The following is a 21,523-nucleotide window of genomic DNA, read 5'->3' on the forward strand; positions in this document are numbered from 1 at the left end:
ATTTATCAGATATCTCGTTCTGTTGTGCTTTAGTGGACTACAAAGAGGCAGCCATTTTTAGTTTTTTTGTGGTTGTGTACTAAAACTCGTATAAAAACCAGATTGCAGCTAGAAGAGTCGAAGAACATTAAAGGGAATGGAGTGTGACATGGTTGTAACCTATGCTCAGGAGTTATTCAAACCTGAACACTGAGCAATCTGTGAAGGAAACAAAGGAGAAATTTGTAAAGGGATAAAAATTCAGGGAGAATAAATTAAAACTTGATTGGAGACAACATGGTGTCGGGAGTAATCCCTGAGGAAAGCTGGCCCACACGTACTAGCAACAATGACACCACAATAAATGCGCCAAGGAATTCTAATTCTCTTTTGGTAGTGGTGGGGCCTGAGGATGGCAGTAATGCGCCTCCAAAACTAGCCATGCAAGACAATAAAGATATTCTCTTGTTACAGTTGTGGTCGTACCTTTTCTCATAAAACTATGAGATTTTCTGATGGCGCTGTAATTCTCTCACAGGTAGAAAAAGACTTGAAAACATGGGCACATCTGCATAGATAACCTGCTAGCCACCATAAGGTGCATGGCGGAGGATACCCTGAACCACTATTAGTCATTTCCTTTCCTATTCCACTTGCAAATAGAGTGATGGAAAAACGACTGTCTATATGCCTCCATATGAGCCCTAATTTCTCATACCTTATCTTTGTGGTCCTTATGCGCAGTGCATGTTGGCGGCAGTAGAATCATTTGGCAGACAGCTTTAAATGCTGCTTCTCTAAATTTTCTCAATGGTGTTCTTCAAAAAGAATGCCACCTTCCCTCCAAGCATTCCCTTTTGAATTCCACAAGCATCTCTGTAACACTTATGTGTTGTTCGAAACTACCGGTAACAAATCTAGCAGACCACTCCAAATTGCTCTGATGTCTTTCTTCAATCCGACCTGGTATGGAGCTCAAACACTTGAGCAGTACTCAAGAATAGGTCACACCAGTGTCCTATAGGCGGTTTCCTTTACAGATGAACCACTCTTTCCGAGAAATCTCCAAATAAACCAAGGTCAACCATCTGCCTTCCATAACACAGTTCTCACATACTCGTTCCATTTCAGATTGCTTCATAATATTAAGCAGGACACCAGTAACACTTTATCCGAACATGACAGTTTGTTTTTCCTGCTCATCCACGTTAACTTGCATTTTTCCACATTTAGAGCTACTTGTCATTCATCACACCAACTAGAAATTTTGTCTAACTCGTCTTGCACCTTCCTACAGACACTCATCATTAGTACCTTACCGTACATCACAGCAGCATTAGCAAACAACTGCAGGTTGCTGCATTTATGTACATAGAGAACAACAGTGGTCCTATCACACTTCCACGGGGCACTCCTCACGATATCCTTGTCTTTGATGAACACTCACCACTGCGGCAACATACTGGGTTCTATTAGTTAAGAAGTCTTCAAGCCACTCACACATCTGTGAACTTATTCCATATGCTGGTACCTTTGTTAACATCCTGCAATGGGACTCAATGTCAAATGCTTTCCAGAAATGTAGAAATATGGAATCAGCCTGTTAGCCTCCATCCATAGTTCGCCCATAATTGCTTACATCCACCTTATTGGAACTAAGTGATGTCAATTCACTGTCTAAGTGAGATTCTAACAACTGCTCATCTACCAGAAACACTCCCGTAGCCTTCTTGACTGGTTTATCAACTTTCATAATCATAGTTGTTATAATGACATCATGATCGCTAATCCCCGTGTCTGTACTAACATTGTCAATAAGGTATGGCCTATTTGTAGCTACAAGGTATATGTTATTTCCACTGTATGTGGGCTGCTGAGCTATCTGCTCAAGACAGTTTTCAGAAAACATGTTTAAAAGTATTCCACACATCTGTCTGTCTGTACCTTGCCGCCCCCCCCCCCCCCCCCCAAATGAATCCATAGTCATGCCAGTCTATACTCGATAGGTTAAAGTCGCCTCAAACTAGTATTGCATGATCTGGATATTCACATGCTACTGACCACAAACGTTCTTTGAATGACTCTAGAACTGTCACAGCGAACGGATGACCAGTAAAAACTTCCAACAATTAACTTGGTTTCACCAAGATCTGTTATACACAAACAGATAACTTACACACTCAACTTTGACCTCAATAGAGACAATATTTTTGTCAACTGCAATGAACACCCTCCCTCCTATGGCCTCTAATCTGTCTTTCCAATATACGTTCCATGACTCACTATCTCAGAGCTTTCCACCTCAGGTTTCAGCCAGCTCTCAGTCCCAAGCATAATTTGAGTGCAATAACTTTCCTGGATGGCAGTAAATTTGGGAACTTTATTACAAACACTTAAGACAGTTTACTGTTAAAATTTTACAGTTGAAATTTCTTTCTTCTGAATGCTGTCCGACTTCCCCTGCTGCGTATTCACTTCACTGGCAAGCGTTCATCAGAGCACCTTGAACTACTGTCTAGCCTAAAAAACCCTCATGTGCACTCCACAAATACTCTGCTACCAGAGTAGCCACTTCTTTCGTGTAGAACACATCTGACCTATCAAGAGGAGTCCTAGAAATCCCCACACGACTATGCAGGTCTAGAAATCTGCAGCCAAGACCATCACAGAGTTGATGAAGCCTTCAGTAGAGACCCTTCACTTGGCTCCAAATCAAAGGACCCTGATCAACTCTGGGAACAATGCTGAAAATTGTGAGCTCTGCTTACACCTCAAGCATGATACCAGCAGTCTTCACCACCTCCACCAGCCACAAGTAAGAACTTAGGATGGCCTCAGAACCCATGCAACAGGCATCGTTAGTGTTTAGGTGAGCCACAACTTGCAGATGGTTGAACTCCACATGCTTGATAGCTGCAGGCAAGGTCGCCTTCACATCCTGGATGAGCCCAGCAGACATACTGCGTGCACATTGCTTTCTTTCCAGCCCTGAAAGCTATCTGCCTAAGGGGCTCCATAATGCACCTAATGTTAATGGTAGTGGAATGCTGTCAAATTAAATCAGACAAGCTGAAAGAATTAGAGTCTTGAATGATACACTAACAAGGGAACCTCCCCATCACACCCCCCTCAGATTTAGTTACAAGTTGGCACAGTGGATAGGCCTTGAAAAACTGAACACAGATCAATCGAGAAAACAGGAAGAAGTTGTGTGGAACTATGAAAAAAATAAGCAAACTATACAAACTCAGTAGTCCATGCGCAAGATACGCAACATCAAGGATACTATAAACTCAGAAGCGCCGTCGTCCCGTGGTTAGCGTGAGCAGCTGCGAAACGAAAGGTCTTTGGTTCAAGCCTCCCTCGAGTGAAAAGTTTTAATTTTTTATTTTCAGACAATTATCAAAGTTCAGGCACTCAAACATAATCAACTTCACTCTCCAAAATTCCAGGTCATGTTCAGATTTGCTTGGACACATGCAGGATTTGACGGTCTACACACGGAAAAATTTGAAAACGTTAAAAACATATGTTTTGACAGAGCACAGGGAAAACGGTGCGACTGTGAAACTGTTGCATTCATTTGTTGCAGTTTATGTGACAAACTCTTATGTTTTCATCACTTTTTGGGAGTGGTTATCACATCCACAAGAAAACCTAAATCGGGCAAGGTAGAAGAATCTTTTTACCCATTCGCCAAGTGTACAAGTTAGATGGGTCGACAACATATTCCTGTCAGGTGACGCACATGCCATCACCAGTGTTGTATAGAATATATCAGACGTGTTGTCCTGTGGAGGAATTGGTTGACCCATGACCTTGCGGGCAAATGTTTTTGGTGCCCATTGGAGAGGCACGTCCTTTCGTCTACTAATCGCACAGTTTTGCGGTGCGGTAGCAAAACACAGACACTAAACTTATTGCAGTGAACAGAGACGTCAATGAACGAACGGACGGATCATAACTTTGCGAAAATAAAGAAAGTAAAATTTTCACTCGAGGGAAGACTTGAACCAAGGACCTCTCATTCCGGAGCTGCTCACACTAACCACGGGACCATGGCGCTCCTGAGGTCACAATATCCTTAATGTTGCCTATCTTGCGCATGGACTACTCAGTTCGTATATTTTGCTTATTTTTTTCATAGTTCCACACAACCTCTTCCTGTTTTCTCGATTGATCTGTGTCCAGTTTTTCAAGGCCTATCCACTGTGCCAACTTACAACAAAATCTGAGGGGTGTGTGATGGGGAGGTTCCCTTGTCAGAGTAGTAGACGGATTTTGTTATTTGAGCAGCAAAATTACTGATGATGACCAAAGTAGAGATCATATAAAATGCAGACTGGCAACAAAATGAAAAGTGTTTCTGAAAAAGAGAGAATTCCTTATTAGTAAATATAAATTTAAATTTTACGATGTCATTTCTGAAGGTATAATCTGGACTGTACCCTTGTACAGAAGCAAAATCTTATTAACTGAACTGTACCCTTGTACGTATGTAAAATATAGACAACAAACAGATCAAACAAGAAGAGAATACCAACTTATGAACTGTAGTGCTACAAAAGAATTCTGAATTTAGATGGAATATGGGAGAACTAACAAAGAGGTACTGAATCAAACTGGGAAAAAATAAATTTATGGACAACTCGACCAAAATAAAGAATCAATTGATAGCGCACACCCAGAGTCATCAAGAAAGCGTTAATTTGGTAATGGAGTGATACGTGGCAGTAAAAAACATAAGGGGAGGCAAAAGCCTGACTTCAGTAAGCAGGTTTAATTGGACGTAGTTTGCCATGAAGATGCACTTGTGTAGGCTAGCTTAATGTGGAGAACTGCATCAAATCAGTCTTTCACCTGAAGATCACAACATCAACAGAAAGGTGGAAACAGCAAGTAACAAGCTGACAGAGTCGGAGATCAAAGTTATTTTATACAGAGATTCAGGATCAGATATAGAAGATAGAGAGAGAGACGAATTTGGCTTGCCAGATGAAAGTTGAGATACAATTTCAATATCCTTGATATTAATCTAAACGGATATCATGTAAAATCCATTTTTATACAAAGACATGTTTATAACAACAGCACAACATTGATTCCACAGATACCATGCAATCCTGAAATTGTATTCTAGGCTTCTTGTAAGAAAGCCACATTCTGAATGTTGAAACCAATGAAATTCCTCACCCTATTTTGCTACCACAAAATGAGACCCTATGACCATTTAAGCCATTATATAGTAATAGGTTACAAAGGGGAGCTATTAATTTAGCTAAATCCAAAACTGTGTCACATATTAACGAAGGAAGCTATGGAGCAATATTAAAATTCAATTAAATGACTTCTTTCAAAAGCGATGTTCATTCCCAATGCTGGGGGCCAAAAGACCTTGTTTTACACACACACACTGTAGTAGCCCAAACACATCAGCTGATTTATCACTACTAAAATATTAAAAATAATATTTAAATTTTCCATAACTTTGGAAATATTACAGACTTGTGATATCCAAGACCAGTTTTGGAATCATCACAAATATTCCTTTAAGATGAAACACTTTACACATCATTTTGCAGAGGTCACATTTATTTTATTTTGGTAAGATGGAAGAACTGGTTGAGGAAAGAATGGTGGACTCAACTATTATTGCTACCACATTAATAGGCACTCCAACAAATTTAGTATGCAAACGAAAAACTCTTTTGAGTTCAGACTAATATCAATTAAAATATCACTAGCCATTAGGCAGTCAGTTCTACTATGCAGTACATATTTGTACTTCATTTTTATGATGTCACATCAACTGTTGTTAGAGAAAGGTTTATAAATAGATTTTAGACAGATGCTAAAGGACAGTTCAGGGTGAACTGACATTGTGGTAGGTCGTGTAAATCCACAACACTTTTACTTCTAAATATAAGTTGGCAACAGTGTGAAAACTGGTTGATGGCTGTTGCTACTGTGAAACTCTTGTTTACTGTGTTTACAAAATAAATATTGTGGTGTGAATACATGGTTTTGGCTTATTAGTTTGTAGTAACCAAGTAACACACAAAGCCCATCCAAGTGCCACATATATGGCTTTATTCATAAACCTCTGAGCAATAACAGAAATAAGCCTCTTGTGACTCCATACCTAACAAGACAAAAGGATCATGTACACGCTTCCTACAGGTGGCCTCTAGTGGCTGGCCTGCACTGATACAGTTGGCAGTTGATTTAAGTACATACGGGCAGCGACACTACATTCGGCACACACACACGTACTAGTAGCAGGATACGGCATTGTATTTACATAGCACGGGGCACAAATGAATTCTGGAATCAGTACTGTGGAATGGACTGCAGCCATTTTAATTCATCAATATGTTATTAATGAAACCTGTAAGTTAGACTGGTGGTGTCATTGAATGGGGGCTTGGAAATTAATTTTTTATCGACCCCAAGCACAGAAAAAGGCACAAAGTGTGAGGGGTGATTCACGTACTTCTGTGTTTTGGCTGCATGTAAATGAGTAGTTCATTCCCAGATTCTGTACTGCAAACAGTATTCATAACTTTGTTTCCACTGGTGTGTCACACACACACTGATCCAGCAGTCTCTCTACATTCAAACAGTGGGTCATCCCTTAGTTACTGTCTAGAGTTACAGATTTTTTTTATGACTGAATGATTTGAGAGTTCAAATCTGAAATGAATTGGTATAATGGTAAAAAAAATTGTGATAATGAAAGGTACAGACAGCCCAAAAAAATTTGGCTGTTTTGAGTAGGACTTGTGCTCTGAGGGTTCCATACAAACTTAATTACATATACTGAAACACACTACAATTTTTGCCTGTTATTTAGGTAGCCACTGGCGAGATATCAGTTCCAGGCATTATGAGACTTTTGAGGATGTTTTAATTTTAAGTTTGAAGTTGGATGACAAATGATAATTTTTTTCATGTGTTATAATAACAAATTAACAAGTCTCTGATTTTTTCCTTTAGTTACATTGTTAATCCTTGCTTTTTACCAAAATTCATGATTCTAGGTCAACCTAAATTTCAACTTGAAACATCTATCCATTCCTGAGGAAAAAGATTTTTTAACAGTCAGAAGACAAATGGACAACGAAGTGATCCTGTAAGGGTTCTGTTTTTACATAACAAGAACACAAGAACACACACACACACACACACACACACACACACACACACACACACAAAGTCAGACACTCACCTTGTAACTTTGTATGCACTCCACATAAGGGGAGTCATTCCGTTACGGTCTTGCATATTCATGTTGACACCTTTTGCTATAAAATATGCAACAATTGCTGTGTGACCAAACTGAGCTGCCAGATGAATACAGGAACATCCTTCTCCATCACGTAATGAGGGGTCTGCTCCGTACTGCATAAGCAATGTCACTGTACCGAGGTGGCCCTGCCTGACATAAACATACTGAAATACAGTTCAATGAAACACACTTTTTGTAAACAACAACAATTGTGACTCACCACATAGACGAGGTGTTGAATCAGATAGGCTCAAAGGAAAAGAATGCTAGAAATACTTCTAGCGTTTGGACAAGGTCCTTCTTCAGATATAAAAAAAACGCACAAACAGTCACAGAAACAAAACTCCCACACACATGGCCACTGACTCTTGACCCTACAGTGCACTGTGAGTTGACTCCACTTATTTGAATGTGATATTTCTAGCGTTCTTTTTCAATGTGCCTGTCTGCATCTCAGTGCCTCCTCAACGCAGTGAGTAGCAATCTGCCTACCTTTCCATATTGTTGTTATTCCACCCTGGACTTCCTATTGTAATAGATTTTTAAAAAAATATAAAAAAATCCATATAATTTTTTTCCTGACAATTTTTTCAGTGTTAATAACAGTAACTGAGGCAAAACTGCACAAAGAGCAGAACTGCAAAACAAAACATATTACAAGATGATAGCTCAATTGAGATAAAATGCACACAATACTAACACTGGTTGCACAACCCCATCTACAACTGTTGTCACAATAAAGTTAACAAACTCATCCAGTTTCATAATGATTAGAGGGGAGGGGATGTTCATATTTACAGAACTGTTTGGGAGAGAAAGGCAAATATTCCAAAACACATTCACAACTATGTCACAGGAAGATATTTCAGCACTCCTGGCACAGGAATGTATAGATGTACAATTTGTTCAAAATACTTTAGGACTCACTTGGGCAGGAGCATGGGATAGCAGGGAGCAGAATAGCCATATTCCACACACAATACATTCTTAATCTCACATTTCAAAAATTTCCACACACTCATACTATTTTCTACATATAGCAACAGATCTTGGATCTATATGTTCTGCAGGAACTGCACTTCATTTTCATTGAGAGATATTACAAGTTTATACAAATCCATTTCCTGATGATGATGATGATAATGCAGAATTTTTGACATGTTTTATTGAATCTAGGTGAACATATGAGGTGTGATTGGAAAGTTTTAAGAATGGGCTTGTAATTGTACAATGGTGGTATTTACATGGTACTGTGATGCATCTCCTTCAAAATAGTCCCCTTGAAGTCCCCTTCTGACTGAACACACCAACTCCGGCGGTGTTTCCACTTTTGGAAACATTCCTGGAAATTTTTTTCCTGAGGTGTGTTAAGGACACTCCCCATATTTGCCTGGATGTCTTCAATCGAGTCAAATCGCTTCCCTCTCAGTGAAAATTTCAGTTTAGGAAACAGGTTGAAGTCCGCAGGGGACAAATCAGGGGAATATGGTGGTTGTGGAAGCACAGGAATTTTGAATTTGGTCAAAAATTCAACGACGGAGAAGGCACGATGAGCCGGAGCATTGTCATGATATAACACCCAACTTCTGTCTTTCCAAAATGTACGCCTTATCTTTCGCACCTTTTCGCGCAAACTCTCTAGGACACATTTGTAGTATTCCTGGTTAATTGTTTGTCCTCCAGGGGTAAATTCATGATGCACAATACAGGTAGAACCGAAAAAAATCATCAACATTGTCTTCACCTTCGACTGACTTTGCCGTGCTTTTTTCGGTCATGGTGAACTTGGAGTCTTCCACTGCAAAGACTGCACTTTGGTTTCAGGATCATATCCATATACCCACGATTTGTCACCTGCAGTTACCCTATTTAACAAATGTGGGTCATTTTTGGTCCAATTAATCTGTTCTTGGCACACTTCAAGTTGGTATTGTCTCTGGTAACCTGACAACACTTTTGGAATGAATTTTGCGGACACTCGGCATATGTTCAGATCTTCAGTTAAAACTGACTGAACTGCATAGTGACTTAAGTTCATCAGCCATCTCCGTAATTGTAAGTCTACAATCAGGGCACATTAAGTCACAAACTTCCACAACATTTTCATTTGTTTTTGAGGTGGAGGGACAGCCGGACTGTGGTTCATCTTCAAATGATTCGCGGCCATTTTTAAATCTGTTGAACCAGACAAAAACATTTGACTGGCTCATACAATTATCTCAAAAAGCTGTTTTTAATAGTTTGTATGTATCAGAAGCTGATTTCATGGTTTTAAAACAAAATTTCACACAAACTCATTGCTCCGTTTTTATGTCAATTTTCACGCAGACTCTGGCAACAAGCCCAAACAGACCCGAATTCAACCAGCTGCCACAACAAACTGAATAAAGGAAACACAGTTTCCTGTCAGAGGACATTCAAGGACAAGGCAATGACTCACTATCCACCTTCCGTGTACTTGACTGCCAAACCAGTAAGCAGTAGCAGATCCATTCTTAAAACTTTCCAATCACACCTTGCATCTTGCTTTCCAAATCTTAAAATACAAATTCAATTGCTTCAAAGAGAAATTCATAACACTCTACAAAGTAAACCTATTATACACTCCTGGAAATTGAAAGAAGAACACCGTGAATTCATTGTCCCAGGAAGGGGAAACTTTATTGACACATTCCTGGGGTCAGATACATCACATGATCACACTGACAGAACCACAGGCACATAGACACAGGCAACAGAGCATGCACAATGTCAGCACTAGTACAGTGTATATCCACCTTTCGCAGCAATGCCGGCTGCTATTCTCCCATGGAGACGATCGTAGAGATGCTGGATGTAGTCCTGTGGAACGGCTTGCCATGCCATTTCCACCTGGCGCCTCAGTTGGACCAGCGCTCTTGCTGGACGCGCAGACCGCGTGAGACGACGCTTCATCCAATCCCAAACATGCTCAATGGGGGACAGATCCGGAGATCTTGCTGGCCAGGGTAGTTGACTTACACCTTCTAGAGCACGTTGGGTGGCACGGGATACATGCGGACGTGCATTGTCCTGTTGGAACAGCAAGTTCCCTTGCCAGTCTAGGAATGGTAGAACGATGGGTTCGATGACGGTTTGGATGTACCGTGCACTATTCAGTGTCCCCTCGACGATCACCAGTGGTGTACGGCCAGTGTAGGAGATCGCTCCCCACACCATGATGCCGGGTGTTGGCCCTGTGTGCCTCGGTCGTATGCAGTCCTGATTGTGGCGCTCACCTGCACGGCGCCAAACACGCATACGACCATCATTGGCACCAAGGCAGAAGCGACTCTCATCACTGAAGACGACACGTCTCCATTCGTCCCTCCATTCACGCCTGTCGCGACACCACTGGAGGCGGGCACGATGTTGGGGCGTGAGCGGAAGACGGCCTAACGGTGTGCGGGACCGTAGCCCAGCTTCATGGAGACGGTTGCGAATGGTCCTCGCCGATACCCCAGGAGCAACAGTGTCCCTAATTTGCTGGGAAGTGGCGGTGCGGTCCCCTACGGCACTGCGTAGGATCCTACGGTCTTGGCGTGCATCCGTGCGTCGCTGCGGTCCGGTCCCAGGTCGACGGGCACGTGCACCTTCCGCCGACCACTGGCGACAACATCGATGTACTGTGGAGACCTCACGCCCCACGTGTTGAGCAATTCGGCGGTACGTCCACCCGGCCTCCCGCATGCCCACTATACGCCCTCGCTCAAAGTCCGTCAACTGCACATACGGTTCACGTCCACGCTGTCGCGGCATGCTACCAGTGTTAAAGACTGCGATGGAGCTCCGTATGCCACGGCAAACTGGCTGACACTGACGGCGGCGGTGCACAAATGCTGCGCAGCTAGCTCCATTCGACGGCCAACACCGCGGTTCCTGGTGTTTCCGCTGTGCCGTGCGTGTGATCATTGCTTGTACAGCCCTCTCGCAGTGTCCGGAGCAAGTATGGTGGGTCTGACACACCGGTGTCAATGTGTTCTTTTTTCCATTTCCAGGAGTGTAGTTTCACCTTCCCTAAAAATTCATTTGCGTTTCATAAGAACCCATTTGAAAACCTTCAACTATGACCGAGTATGACAGGTATATCCAGTGTGTGAAGTAGCAGCTGCAATACATATCCTGAATTTCCCACAACACAATGACAAGGGAAGCAAAGCATGCCTGCAGTAGTGAGTTCTCTGTTCAGTATTGTTAAAATTCATGCTCACTAGAATTACAGATAGTAGTATATGTCATTAATAAAGGTAGCCACTAACAGAATACATTTTACAGTCCTTAGATGAGAAAAAGGTTGTCTGCAATGTTTCTGGATCTTTCAAAGGCATTTGACACCATTGACCATGAAATGCTGATACAAAAATTAAGCAACTACGGCATTCGGGGGCAACCAGGTGAATGGATAAAATCATACTTGTGCAACCGCAAGCAGTATGTATCATTAGGAAACTCGTACCAATCGGAAACCAAATCCATCAAATATGGAGTGCCGCAGGGTTCGGTAATGGGGCCATTGTTATTTACTGTATTTTTTTAATGATATAGGTGTTGAGGAGGAAGAAAAGAAAATATTGTATGCTGATGACATGACAATACTACATAGTGACCAAAATATGGAACAGCTTGAGAGAAGAGCATACATAGCTGCAAATGTCACAGCTCAATGGCTGTTGGAAAATGAACTGGTTATAAATCTAAAAAAGACTATGTATGCAGTGTTTAAAAACAAGGAAAAGGCTGTAGACATGGATTTAGAGGTTGATGGAACAAGGCTGAAGAAGTAGAATCTGCTAGATTCTCAGGTATTCTTGTGGATAATGAACTGAAATGGAAAAAACATATTAATAATGTCTGTAAGAAACTGAGCTCTGTCATATTCTTAATGATGCAACTATCACAGTATTCAGACAAGAACCTTCTGTGTACAGTGTATCATGGACTTTTCGAACCATACTTACAGTATGGAGTGACTGTGTGGGGAAACTCAAACAAACAAGAGACAAAACGAGTGTTCACATTACAAAAAAAAAGCAATTAGGACCATTTTAAGAAGAAAGACCTCTGAAACATGCAGAAACTGTTTCAAGAATTTAGGTATCTTAACTTTTTCATCGTTGTATATATACAAAACAATAATGTACATCACAAAAGGTAGTGAGGACTGGATTACAAATGCTAGTGTACACAGCCACAATACAAGAAAGAAGAATGAAGTACGGAGCATACCCCACCGACTGGCAATGCTAGAAAAAGGACCCCAGTACTCTGGTATAAGACTACTAAGAAGTCTGCCCAAAACCCTGCAAGATAGTGTACTTCACAATGACTTTGCAAAGAAACTTAAAGACTATCTCATTGAAAAAGAGTTTTACAGTGTTGCAGAATACTTATGCCATTAAATTTGTATATATTGTTACTCATTATCAGTGATGTCAAAATGTAAGCCAAAGGTGTAGGAAAATAAGTGATAAAGAATTTTAATACTTTGACATGTCCTATATTACACGTACATTTACTGTACACAATGTAATCTTACAGGATCAAATAAAATTCAATTCAATTCAATTCAGCATCCACTTCTCCACTGTGTGTCAGTCTTTCTATGGAGGCCATTATGGTTGAGCACAAGGGGTGCCAGAAGATTCATGATTTGTCCTGCGGTTTAAGTCCAGTTTCTCTGCAAATATTCTGAACCCATTTACATTTCACTAGAAAATGAAAATTGTCTAAGTGGTCAGGGTTTTCTTTATTTCTTCCCTTTTCTTTCTGCTAAAGTGAGCAGAATGCAGTTGTTAGAGAGTCATTTCATGAGTTTTTGATTCCCTAAGGCAGCTGCTGATCTAAAGAGGCTGTGTAAAGAATAACAGCATTATTTAAATGTGGATAAACACAAGATAACACCTATAACAAGCAGAAAGAATCTGATCGCATTCAGTTGCAAGATCTTTTGTAGCTCGTCATTTTGTTTAAGTACCTGGCAATAATATTGTGAACTGATACAAAATGGGACAGACACATGAAATCAATAAAATGGAAGGCAAATTAGAGTCATTATGATGTAGACTTAACATATACCTCAACAGAAATTAGAAGGCACTGATAGGATCTTAAACAGGTCAATATACACCACACAAAAGTGCTAAGGAAACTTAAAATGGTGAATCTTCAGGTGATGCTCTCAAGAAGCCTGGTTGGTTGGATGCAGAGAAATAGTACTTGAGGAAGACTGTGCAGCAGCTGTGTTGCCTCTATCATGTATTTTAGAAAGGGACCATGAGAATAAGATAAGATAGGTAAGAGCACACATGACTCGTATGGCCAGTCATTTTTCTCATTCTATATGTGAATGGAACAGAGCAAGGTTATGTTTGTAGTACCCTCTGTCATGTGCAATGACTTTTCCACAACATGTGCCATCAGAATCCTCCCCCCCCCCCCCCCACCCCACTCTTACTCTCTCTAACAACAACCTCTATGCATTACACAGACGGGAGTTGACCTTGCAACACATCCTTCAATCTCATAATCCTCCTGGCCTCTGACCCACACCCACATTCACCCTGCCACTCAATCTGTACCCACACAATTTTCCCTACACAATCCCCTTCCTCTGTCGTCACCCCCCCCCCCCCCCCAAAAAAAAAAAAAAAATCACCCACCAGCTGTGCATATCCCCCTGCCTGTAGACAGAGTGGTCTTATTGGTGCCAGATTCCTATGACTTATTAATTCCTTTGGCCCTTATGGTAGTGTAGGGCATCCAGGTGAACTTGACTACCCTCTGTCTTTGGTCATTTCCCTCGAATCTGCCCAGGCCTTTCCAACTCTCCTCATTTTCCCTTCCACTGTCCTCTTCTATGTAGCTGTATGCCTGCCTCTTTTCCTTGTTCCCTGGGGGTTCCATTCCAATGCCTTCTTCTCAATTGTTCTGTCTGGCTTTCTCAATGTAAGCCCCAGCCATCTCCACTTTCTCTCTTGTATTAACTGATTTGTTTTCCTCCAAAGCTCCACATTACTTATTTTTTCTGGCCACCAGATATTCATGATAAACTGGGGACACCTATTTACGAAGCTCTGCAATTGTGATGTTATCTTCTTGACTACTTCCCAACTTTCACTGGCGTATAGGATATATATTATTTTAATATATTATATTAAAAATATGAACAGGCAATGCCTCCTGAGAGAAGTCAGATACCTATCCCTATCTTCTACATATGATGCTTGTCCCTCCTAGCCAGTAACTGCCCTTTCTCAACCTTTCTTCTGGTTTTGTAGGGGAGGGGCATGGGGTGATGGCACATGTTGAGAAAGTCATTAAAATAAAGCATGTTGTTTTCAGCAACATGTTCTGCCACTGGGTGGCCTTTGGCACAGTTTGACAATGACCTTTCATTCATTCTGGTGGGCAGCTGGACTGTGGCATGCCCATTTTAACATTTTTCCCCTCACCTACTCCACCAATCACAACTCCTGCCTCTACTATTCAGTAATCTGTTACCTTCACTCCTTCAATTACTTATGTTTCATCAAGAGTTGCTGGTACCTATAAGTTATTTTCCTTTGATTGGAAAGGCGTAGCATGAGTTTTCGTAAGATTGCGAATTAAACTGTTTGCTGTGAACCAATTTTCGAGTGTGTCTCATTATTCTCCTAGTATGGACATGTTTGCACCCTTTATCATCAGCAGACATCACAGATTCTGATGATCCTTCCAATATCTTTAGTGAATTACTTATTTATGTCAAGGCCAGAACCAAGTGATGTAATGTACCTCAATGGACACAACATTTAATGTTCTCCCATTTTTCATTTAGTTATAGTCTTGTGGTATCATATGGTCATTTGACCCTCTAATTTCTATTGTTAAAATATAACTCCATCAATCCAAGGGGGCTGTCTTTAATGCCAATTTTAGTTCCCTTATCATTTTGATTTACATAGTCAAACGCCTTGGCAAAATCATGCATAATGCCAAGACGGTAATTTTTTTTTTTCCCCCCCCTGAGTTCACAGCACTGTATATTGCTTCCTTTGCAGAGAATCTTTTATGAATGCTAAACTGAATATATGTTAAAAGATTACAGTCAGACTAGTGGTTCAAAATCTGTTCAAAGCTACCTTTTCAAAATTTTTGAGAATACAGGTAAGAGGAAGTCATTTATTCTCTCTCTCTCTCTCCCTATTGTCTTATTGTCTTGTATACTTGACTCACTGCAAAAGGTAACACAAGAGGGGTTCTATCAAGTCATATTAAAATTCTGGTGTTTTGGCTGGAACAGAACAATAGCCAGAAGAGTTACTGCTTTTCAGTAACAATAATTTTTGTTATCACTTTAACAGGTGAACAGGAAAAACTTATGTTTGCTGGCAGAGTGTACGAAATCCGTCTAAATAACTCTAGTGAATCTGCTTTCGATAGCTCATTTTCTTGTCTCATGTTTTTCAGCTACTGTTACGAAAAAGTTATTAAATTTGCTGGACAATGACTTCAATCGACGATCTATCTTGCAGTTACTGTCATCAGCAATCTGAATATTATTTACCTCGCAGAGTTAATTCATTTAATGCATAACAATTCTCTGAACTGCTTTTGCTTTGGTACAGGAATTTTTATTTTTTATGCATGGTGCATTGCTTTTGTTTTTCTTGAGACACTGCAGTGCACCTTGCATTAAATTAGCTTTCCCCTCCCACAAAAGAAACTTTGCTCTCAAATGTTAGTCACCCTTCCACGCAGCATCCACTCTAACTAATCCTGACTCCCAGCAAAGGAAAAATCAATTTATAGTGTTGTAACTGTGTGTCCTGGGTAAACTACTTTCCACTGTTCACCCAGGATTCTTCCACAAAGTGTGAACGAATCAGAATCTACGATTATGTCAAACTGTCCTCTTCTTAACAATATGTGTGATCATTAAATAAGATAACAGAATGTTCTGCAAAATTTATGTAATGTTTCTTCATTGTTAAATTAAAATACTTCTTTCACTATCGATACATTTTCATTGGGGAGACGGAGAGAAAAAGTTTATGTAGATCAGTGCTGTCTTCTCTATAGTGATGCTGACTAATAGCAAATTATTATTTGTTCTTATACTCTTATGAGAAACTGAATGAGAATCGTCTGCCTGGTAGCACCTTGCCACCACAAAGATGGCAGTAATGTAATGTGCAATACTCCTTGAGAGATAAAACTGTTGAGAAGCACACCTCATCCATAATAAACTGTCCCCCACAAGTCATGAAAACTAGTTGGGGTTCTATCCGAGGCACGGAATATAGTGCGATGGTATGCCAAACGTGCTAAATAAATTATAGATCAGGTTACATGGCGATCTTCAGAAATGGCCTGTGTAGTGTTCTTCAAATCATTCTTCGGAGTCCCTGTAAGAATGAAATGTACAGGTTATACGATTTTCTAAATTCCTCATTCAAACCTGGTTCTTGAAAATAGGAAAGTAGGTTTTCATGGGATATTTGGCATCTATTGCCAAATGTCTGACAGTTTAAATTTTTGAGCACCTCCCTGATGCTCTCTCATTGGTCAAACAAACCTGTGACCATTTGTACATTTTGCATATATTCAATACATCTTGACAGTCATATGCGGAATAGTTTCCGCAAACTTGAGATATACTCTACAATGCATCCCACGAGTGTTTTGCAAGCAATGTTCTTCAATGACTGACTGACCCAGTGTCCTACCAACAAATTGAAGTCTGCCTCTTGCTTTACCAACAACTGAGCCTACATGATCATTCCAAAAATGGGTGATCAAAAAGTCAGTATAAATTTGAAAACTGAATAAATCACAGAATAATGTAGATAGAGAGATACAAATTGACACACATGCTTGGAATGACATGGGGTTTTATTAGAACCAAAAAAATACAAAAGTTCAAAACATGTCCGACAGATGGAGCTTCATCTGATCAGAATAGCAATAATTAGCATAACAAAGTAAGACAAAGCAAAGGTGATGTTCTTTACAGGAAATGCTCAATATGTCCACCATCATTCCTCAACAATAGCTGTAGTTGAGGAATAATGTTGTGAACAGCACTGTAAAGCATGTCCGGATTTATGGTGAGGCATTGGCATCGGATGTTGTCTTTGAGCATCCCTACAGATGTCGGTCGATCACCATACACTTGTGACTTCAGGTAACCCCAAAGCCAATAATTGCACGGACTGAGGTCTGGGACCCTGGAAGGCCAAGCATGATGAAAGTGGCGGCTGAGCACACGACCATCACCAAACAACGCATGCCAAGAGAACTTTCACGCGCCATCTGTTGGACATTTTGTGAATTTTTTTTTTTTTTTTTAATAAAACCCCCATGTCATTCCAAGCATGTGTGTCAATTTTTACCTCTCTATCTACCTATCTACATTATTCTGTGGCTTATTAAGTTTTCAAATTTATACTGACATTTTGATCACCCTGCATATATCCTCCGTACCATCAAATTCTCAACCCACTCACAAATTTCACTTGACAACCAGAACAATCACATTTTCTTCAATAAGTTCAGATATGCTTCTGAGTAAATGCTGTTCAAAATGCCTAGTTGACAAATACTGCATTTACCACATGGCCTTGATCCACAATTTCTAGGATGTCATATCAAAACAAACAATCGGATTTTGCATGATTGATTTTTTGGAATTTATCTTGGCTGACAAGGAGGATGTCAGCCTGCTAATTGAAAGCCCTAAGAATTAAAACATGATGAAAAAAGAGAAGAAAAGCAACACAATGGGAAAAATAATCAGATGAGACACCACAATATATAAGAACAAGCCTTTATATTCACTTGACATAATACAATGATCTATTTTATTTTAGACTACAATGTTGGGGTAAACTTGTGGAGTCAATTTTTTTTTTCAACAGAGTGGCAACTCTAAAATCTGTGACATAGCCATAAATCTGATCAAAACAGACAACCAGCAATCTTGGGCCATGGCCTTAATGAGACTGGGGAGTTCTTGTTCACTCTTCAAGAGGATCTTCTCTGGCTGGGTTGGCCTGATTACAATGTGTCTTTCAAATAAATTCCAGATGTGGTCAGTCTAATTTAAGTATGTATAGGCAACATAAAGGATACAGAATTTGGTCAGTATGCTGATGTTTTTCATTATGAGAAAGAATCCTAATGGTAATTATACATTATAGGACTTTAGGTAAGAGAATCTATTTTTTATCTTGAGGCCATTAAAGAACAATTTCAACCATATATTCATAAATGCCATTTTCCTTTCATGCCACCTGTGTCCCATCAATATTTTTATTTCTAGCATACAAATACAGGTAGATTTCGTTCAGCTTCCACCCTGACATTTTCCAATTAAGTTTTGGGAAGCCATAAAATCTCTAAATATTGATGTCCAGATGAGCACTTTAATATCACTCCTGAGTGGGAGCTCAATGTGTTAACCTCTGCCCCACGTGCCTTCGTACTTTTATGCTTATATTTTGAATTATGGAACATGTACCTAATTGGGGTTGGATCGCAGCCTGCAACATATTCCAGAAAAATGTGAGAAAGAGGAGATAACTGCCCCTTGCTGTGTGCATAATTATCTTCTTTTAATATTTTCTATTATTTGATAATCCATACTCATGTAATTGTACCATGGAACATATCAATGCCATTCAGTACTCCTAATGGCAAATTATAAACTTCTACAAATAGACCATAATGCAACAAATCCCACTTTCACATGCATCAAAGTGAGATCCAAAGTCAAACAGGTGTGATGTGACTGCGTTCTAATACTTAAGCAGAGTCCCAGATCTCAGTCATAAGAGTAGCATAGTCTCTTTCCCATTATGCAGTAACTTGTGACGGCAGCACTTGACACAACATTCTCCTCATGATGTATCTTTTTTTTAAATGTCACAGTGTTTTGACATTTGTTTGTCTATACCTCACAAGACGGATGTGCTGGGTGCAAGAAGGTAATGTCTGTTAGGGAGATACCAAATACAGAAAACTGTATTTGCAATATTCAGTCGCTTCCAATCAAATTTTGTGCCACGTTTAAGATGCATATACAGTTATCTGTCTGAACATGTACCTTGTGGCCCAGTGTAGAGGAGTCGCAGCAAGTTCACCTCCAATTGCATCAACAACAGCCCCTTTGCTTATGTAATACCGTATGATATCTCTTCGGTTGTTGATGGCCGCCCAGTGGAGTAATGTGACAGTTTCACTGTCAGGCTGATTAACATCATAGCCGGCTTCAATAAGCTCATGGCAGCGCGCCAACGACCCGTACTGCAAAAGTGAGTCTGTAAGTGATAACTAGAAACGTATATAATGTACTTTAGTTCTGACTAGTGTAGCCGATTTTACATGTGTACCTGTGTTGCTTTAACTATATCAAATCCACTGCAATCTTGCTCAGTCACAGCTGTAACAGGCTCTTGAAAAATCGTATGAGCTTCGCTTTGCTCACCTCTGTACGCAGGCCCTGGCTTGCAAGCATCCTGTTAATATAGATCACTTTTTTTATGTAGGCCAACACTAACACAAACACAAAACAAACTTCACTATTTCCGAAACATGCGAATGAAACTTGCCTGTGTCACAAAGTGAACGGGATTACAAGTGGGGTCAACTTCGCCGGACATCATTATTACTAATTATTTACAAAGATAACTATCGGAAAAGTGAGAGCGACGTGTATCGCAAAATAACACGACAACTAGACGTCATGTTTATTGCAAAATATGTCATAATACAACCACCACACTACCAACAACCTCAAAACACTTATACTGTCTCAGTGTCTCATTCAATCGTCTTATCCTACATCAACGTCTTTGAGTTGTCATCAACACGAAGATGTACCACTCGTATCTACCATAACGGACGCGAAGTAATAACACAGTCTAGGCCCGTCCACACGCAACAATCTGTCTGCGCAAATGTCTGCGCACATCACATCTGCGCAGACAGATCGTTGCGTGTGGACAGAAGATTTGCACCAAACTGAGGTGTGTGCAAACCTGGAAGTTGGAGTTGGAGGTTTGAGCGAAACCTCTCAAATCTGTGGGTTCAAACCACATCTGCGCAGACAAGTTGGAGCGTGTGGACAGGAGATCGCCGCAAATCTGCCACGAAACAGCTGTGTGCTCAGTCTAGTGTTTGTATTTGTGCGCATAGGGCGTTAAAATGGCTGATACTCGTCAGTGTTCTCGAGAGTTTGTAAGTGAATTCATTGAAATATATAGAAACCACCCATGTTTGTGGAAGATTAAAAGTAAAGAATATAGTGACCGAGACAAAAAGACAGCAGCATACAATGCTCTAATTGAAAAATTGCGGGCAGTTGACGCCTCGGCAAACAGAGAAACGGTAATAAAAAAAAAAAAATTAAATAATTCGTTGCGAACTGGCGAAATTATTTGCGGATGGAAGTCGAAACTTATAATTATCTCTTAAAGCTTGTAACCCCTCATATTATGAGAAAAAAATACTTGTATGAGAAGGGCAATTTCTCCTCATGAACGGCTGGCGGTAACATTAAGATTCCTAGCAACAAGAAGGAGCTACAAGGATTTGGAATTTTCAACTGCAATATCGAAACAAGCGTTGAGTAAAATAATACCCAACACATGTAAAGCTATTTACGCTGTCCTGAAGGATGAGTTCATGAAGGCAAGTCAAGTAAATTAAGTCTGTCAGCGAACTGTTTACCGAAAAGAGTTCAGAAATCTAGAAGATCTGGTGTAAGAGTAGATCAAGTATACCAGCCAACGTTATGGTATTTGGATCTGCTTGGCTTTCTTAGTGATCAAGAAACGCCAAGACCAAGTAGGAGTACAATTGAAGATGAAATTGGAGTGTCAATGTGCCAGGAAATGGAACACGAGGTAATGTAAAACAAAACAGGTTCGCCCTGCAACTCTCGCAGTAAATGTACGTGAGAAAACTGCTTTCGCTTTAGCAACCACTGTCTACACCATTTTGACCGCCTTCTCTGTTTCCTGCGGTTGGTCTGAATGTTTTTTGCAACACAAGTTGCGAACACAGGCCACAACAGGACTTCCTCCATTTCTATATTTCAAAATAACTGAATTAAATTTTTGACGTTTACGGGGAGCGTAGTCGCTTGCCACGGATTTTTCTTTTCTACACCGACAGATGGCGGGCGAGTAGTAGATTGGGGTTTGTGTCGTGTGAACACACCACATTTGCAGCGATCTTTTGCATGTACAGACATCT

General features: G+C 40.3%; 1 protein-coding gene across 1 annotated transcript in view; it reads right to left on the reverse strand.

Moving 5' to 3' along the window:
• Positions 1-20,102, reverse strand: part of LOC126252919 (palmitoyltransferase Hip14) — a 136,047-nt gene extending 115,945 nt beyond the window's left edge. The window contains exons 1-4 of the mRNA XM_049953905.1: positions 19,876-20,102; positions 19,657-19,782; positions 19,371-19,570; positions 7,208-7,417 (exon numbers count right to left, since the gene is read on the reverse strand). Of these exons, the coding sequence (XP_049809862.1) occupies positions 7,208-7,417; positions 19,371-19,570; positions 19,657-19,782; positions 19,876-19,929 (590 nt within the window). The 5' untranslated portion in view covers positions 19,930-20,102. The remainder of the gene's footprint in view (positions 1-7,207; positions 7,418-19,370; positions 19,571-19,656; positions 19,783-19,875) is intronic.
• Positions 20,103-21,523: the final 1,421 nt, after the last annotated feature.

The sequence above is a fragment of the Schistocerca nitens genome, chromosome 4, assembly GCF_023898315.1.
Source record: "Schistocerca nitens isolate TAMUIC-IGC-003100 chromosome 4, iqSchNite1.1, whole genome shotgun sequence".
Taxonomy (NCBI): Eukaryota; Metazoa; Arthropoda; class Insecta; order Orthoptera; family Acrididae; genus Schistocerca; species Schistocerca nitens.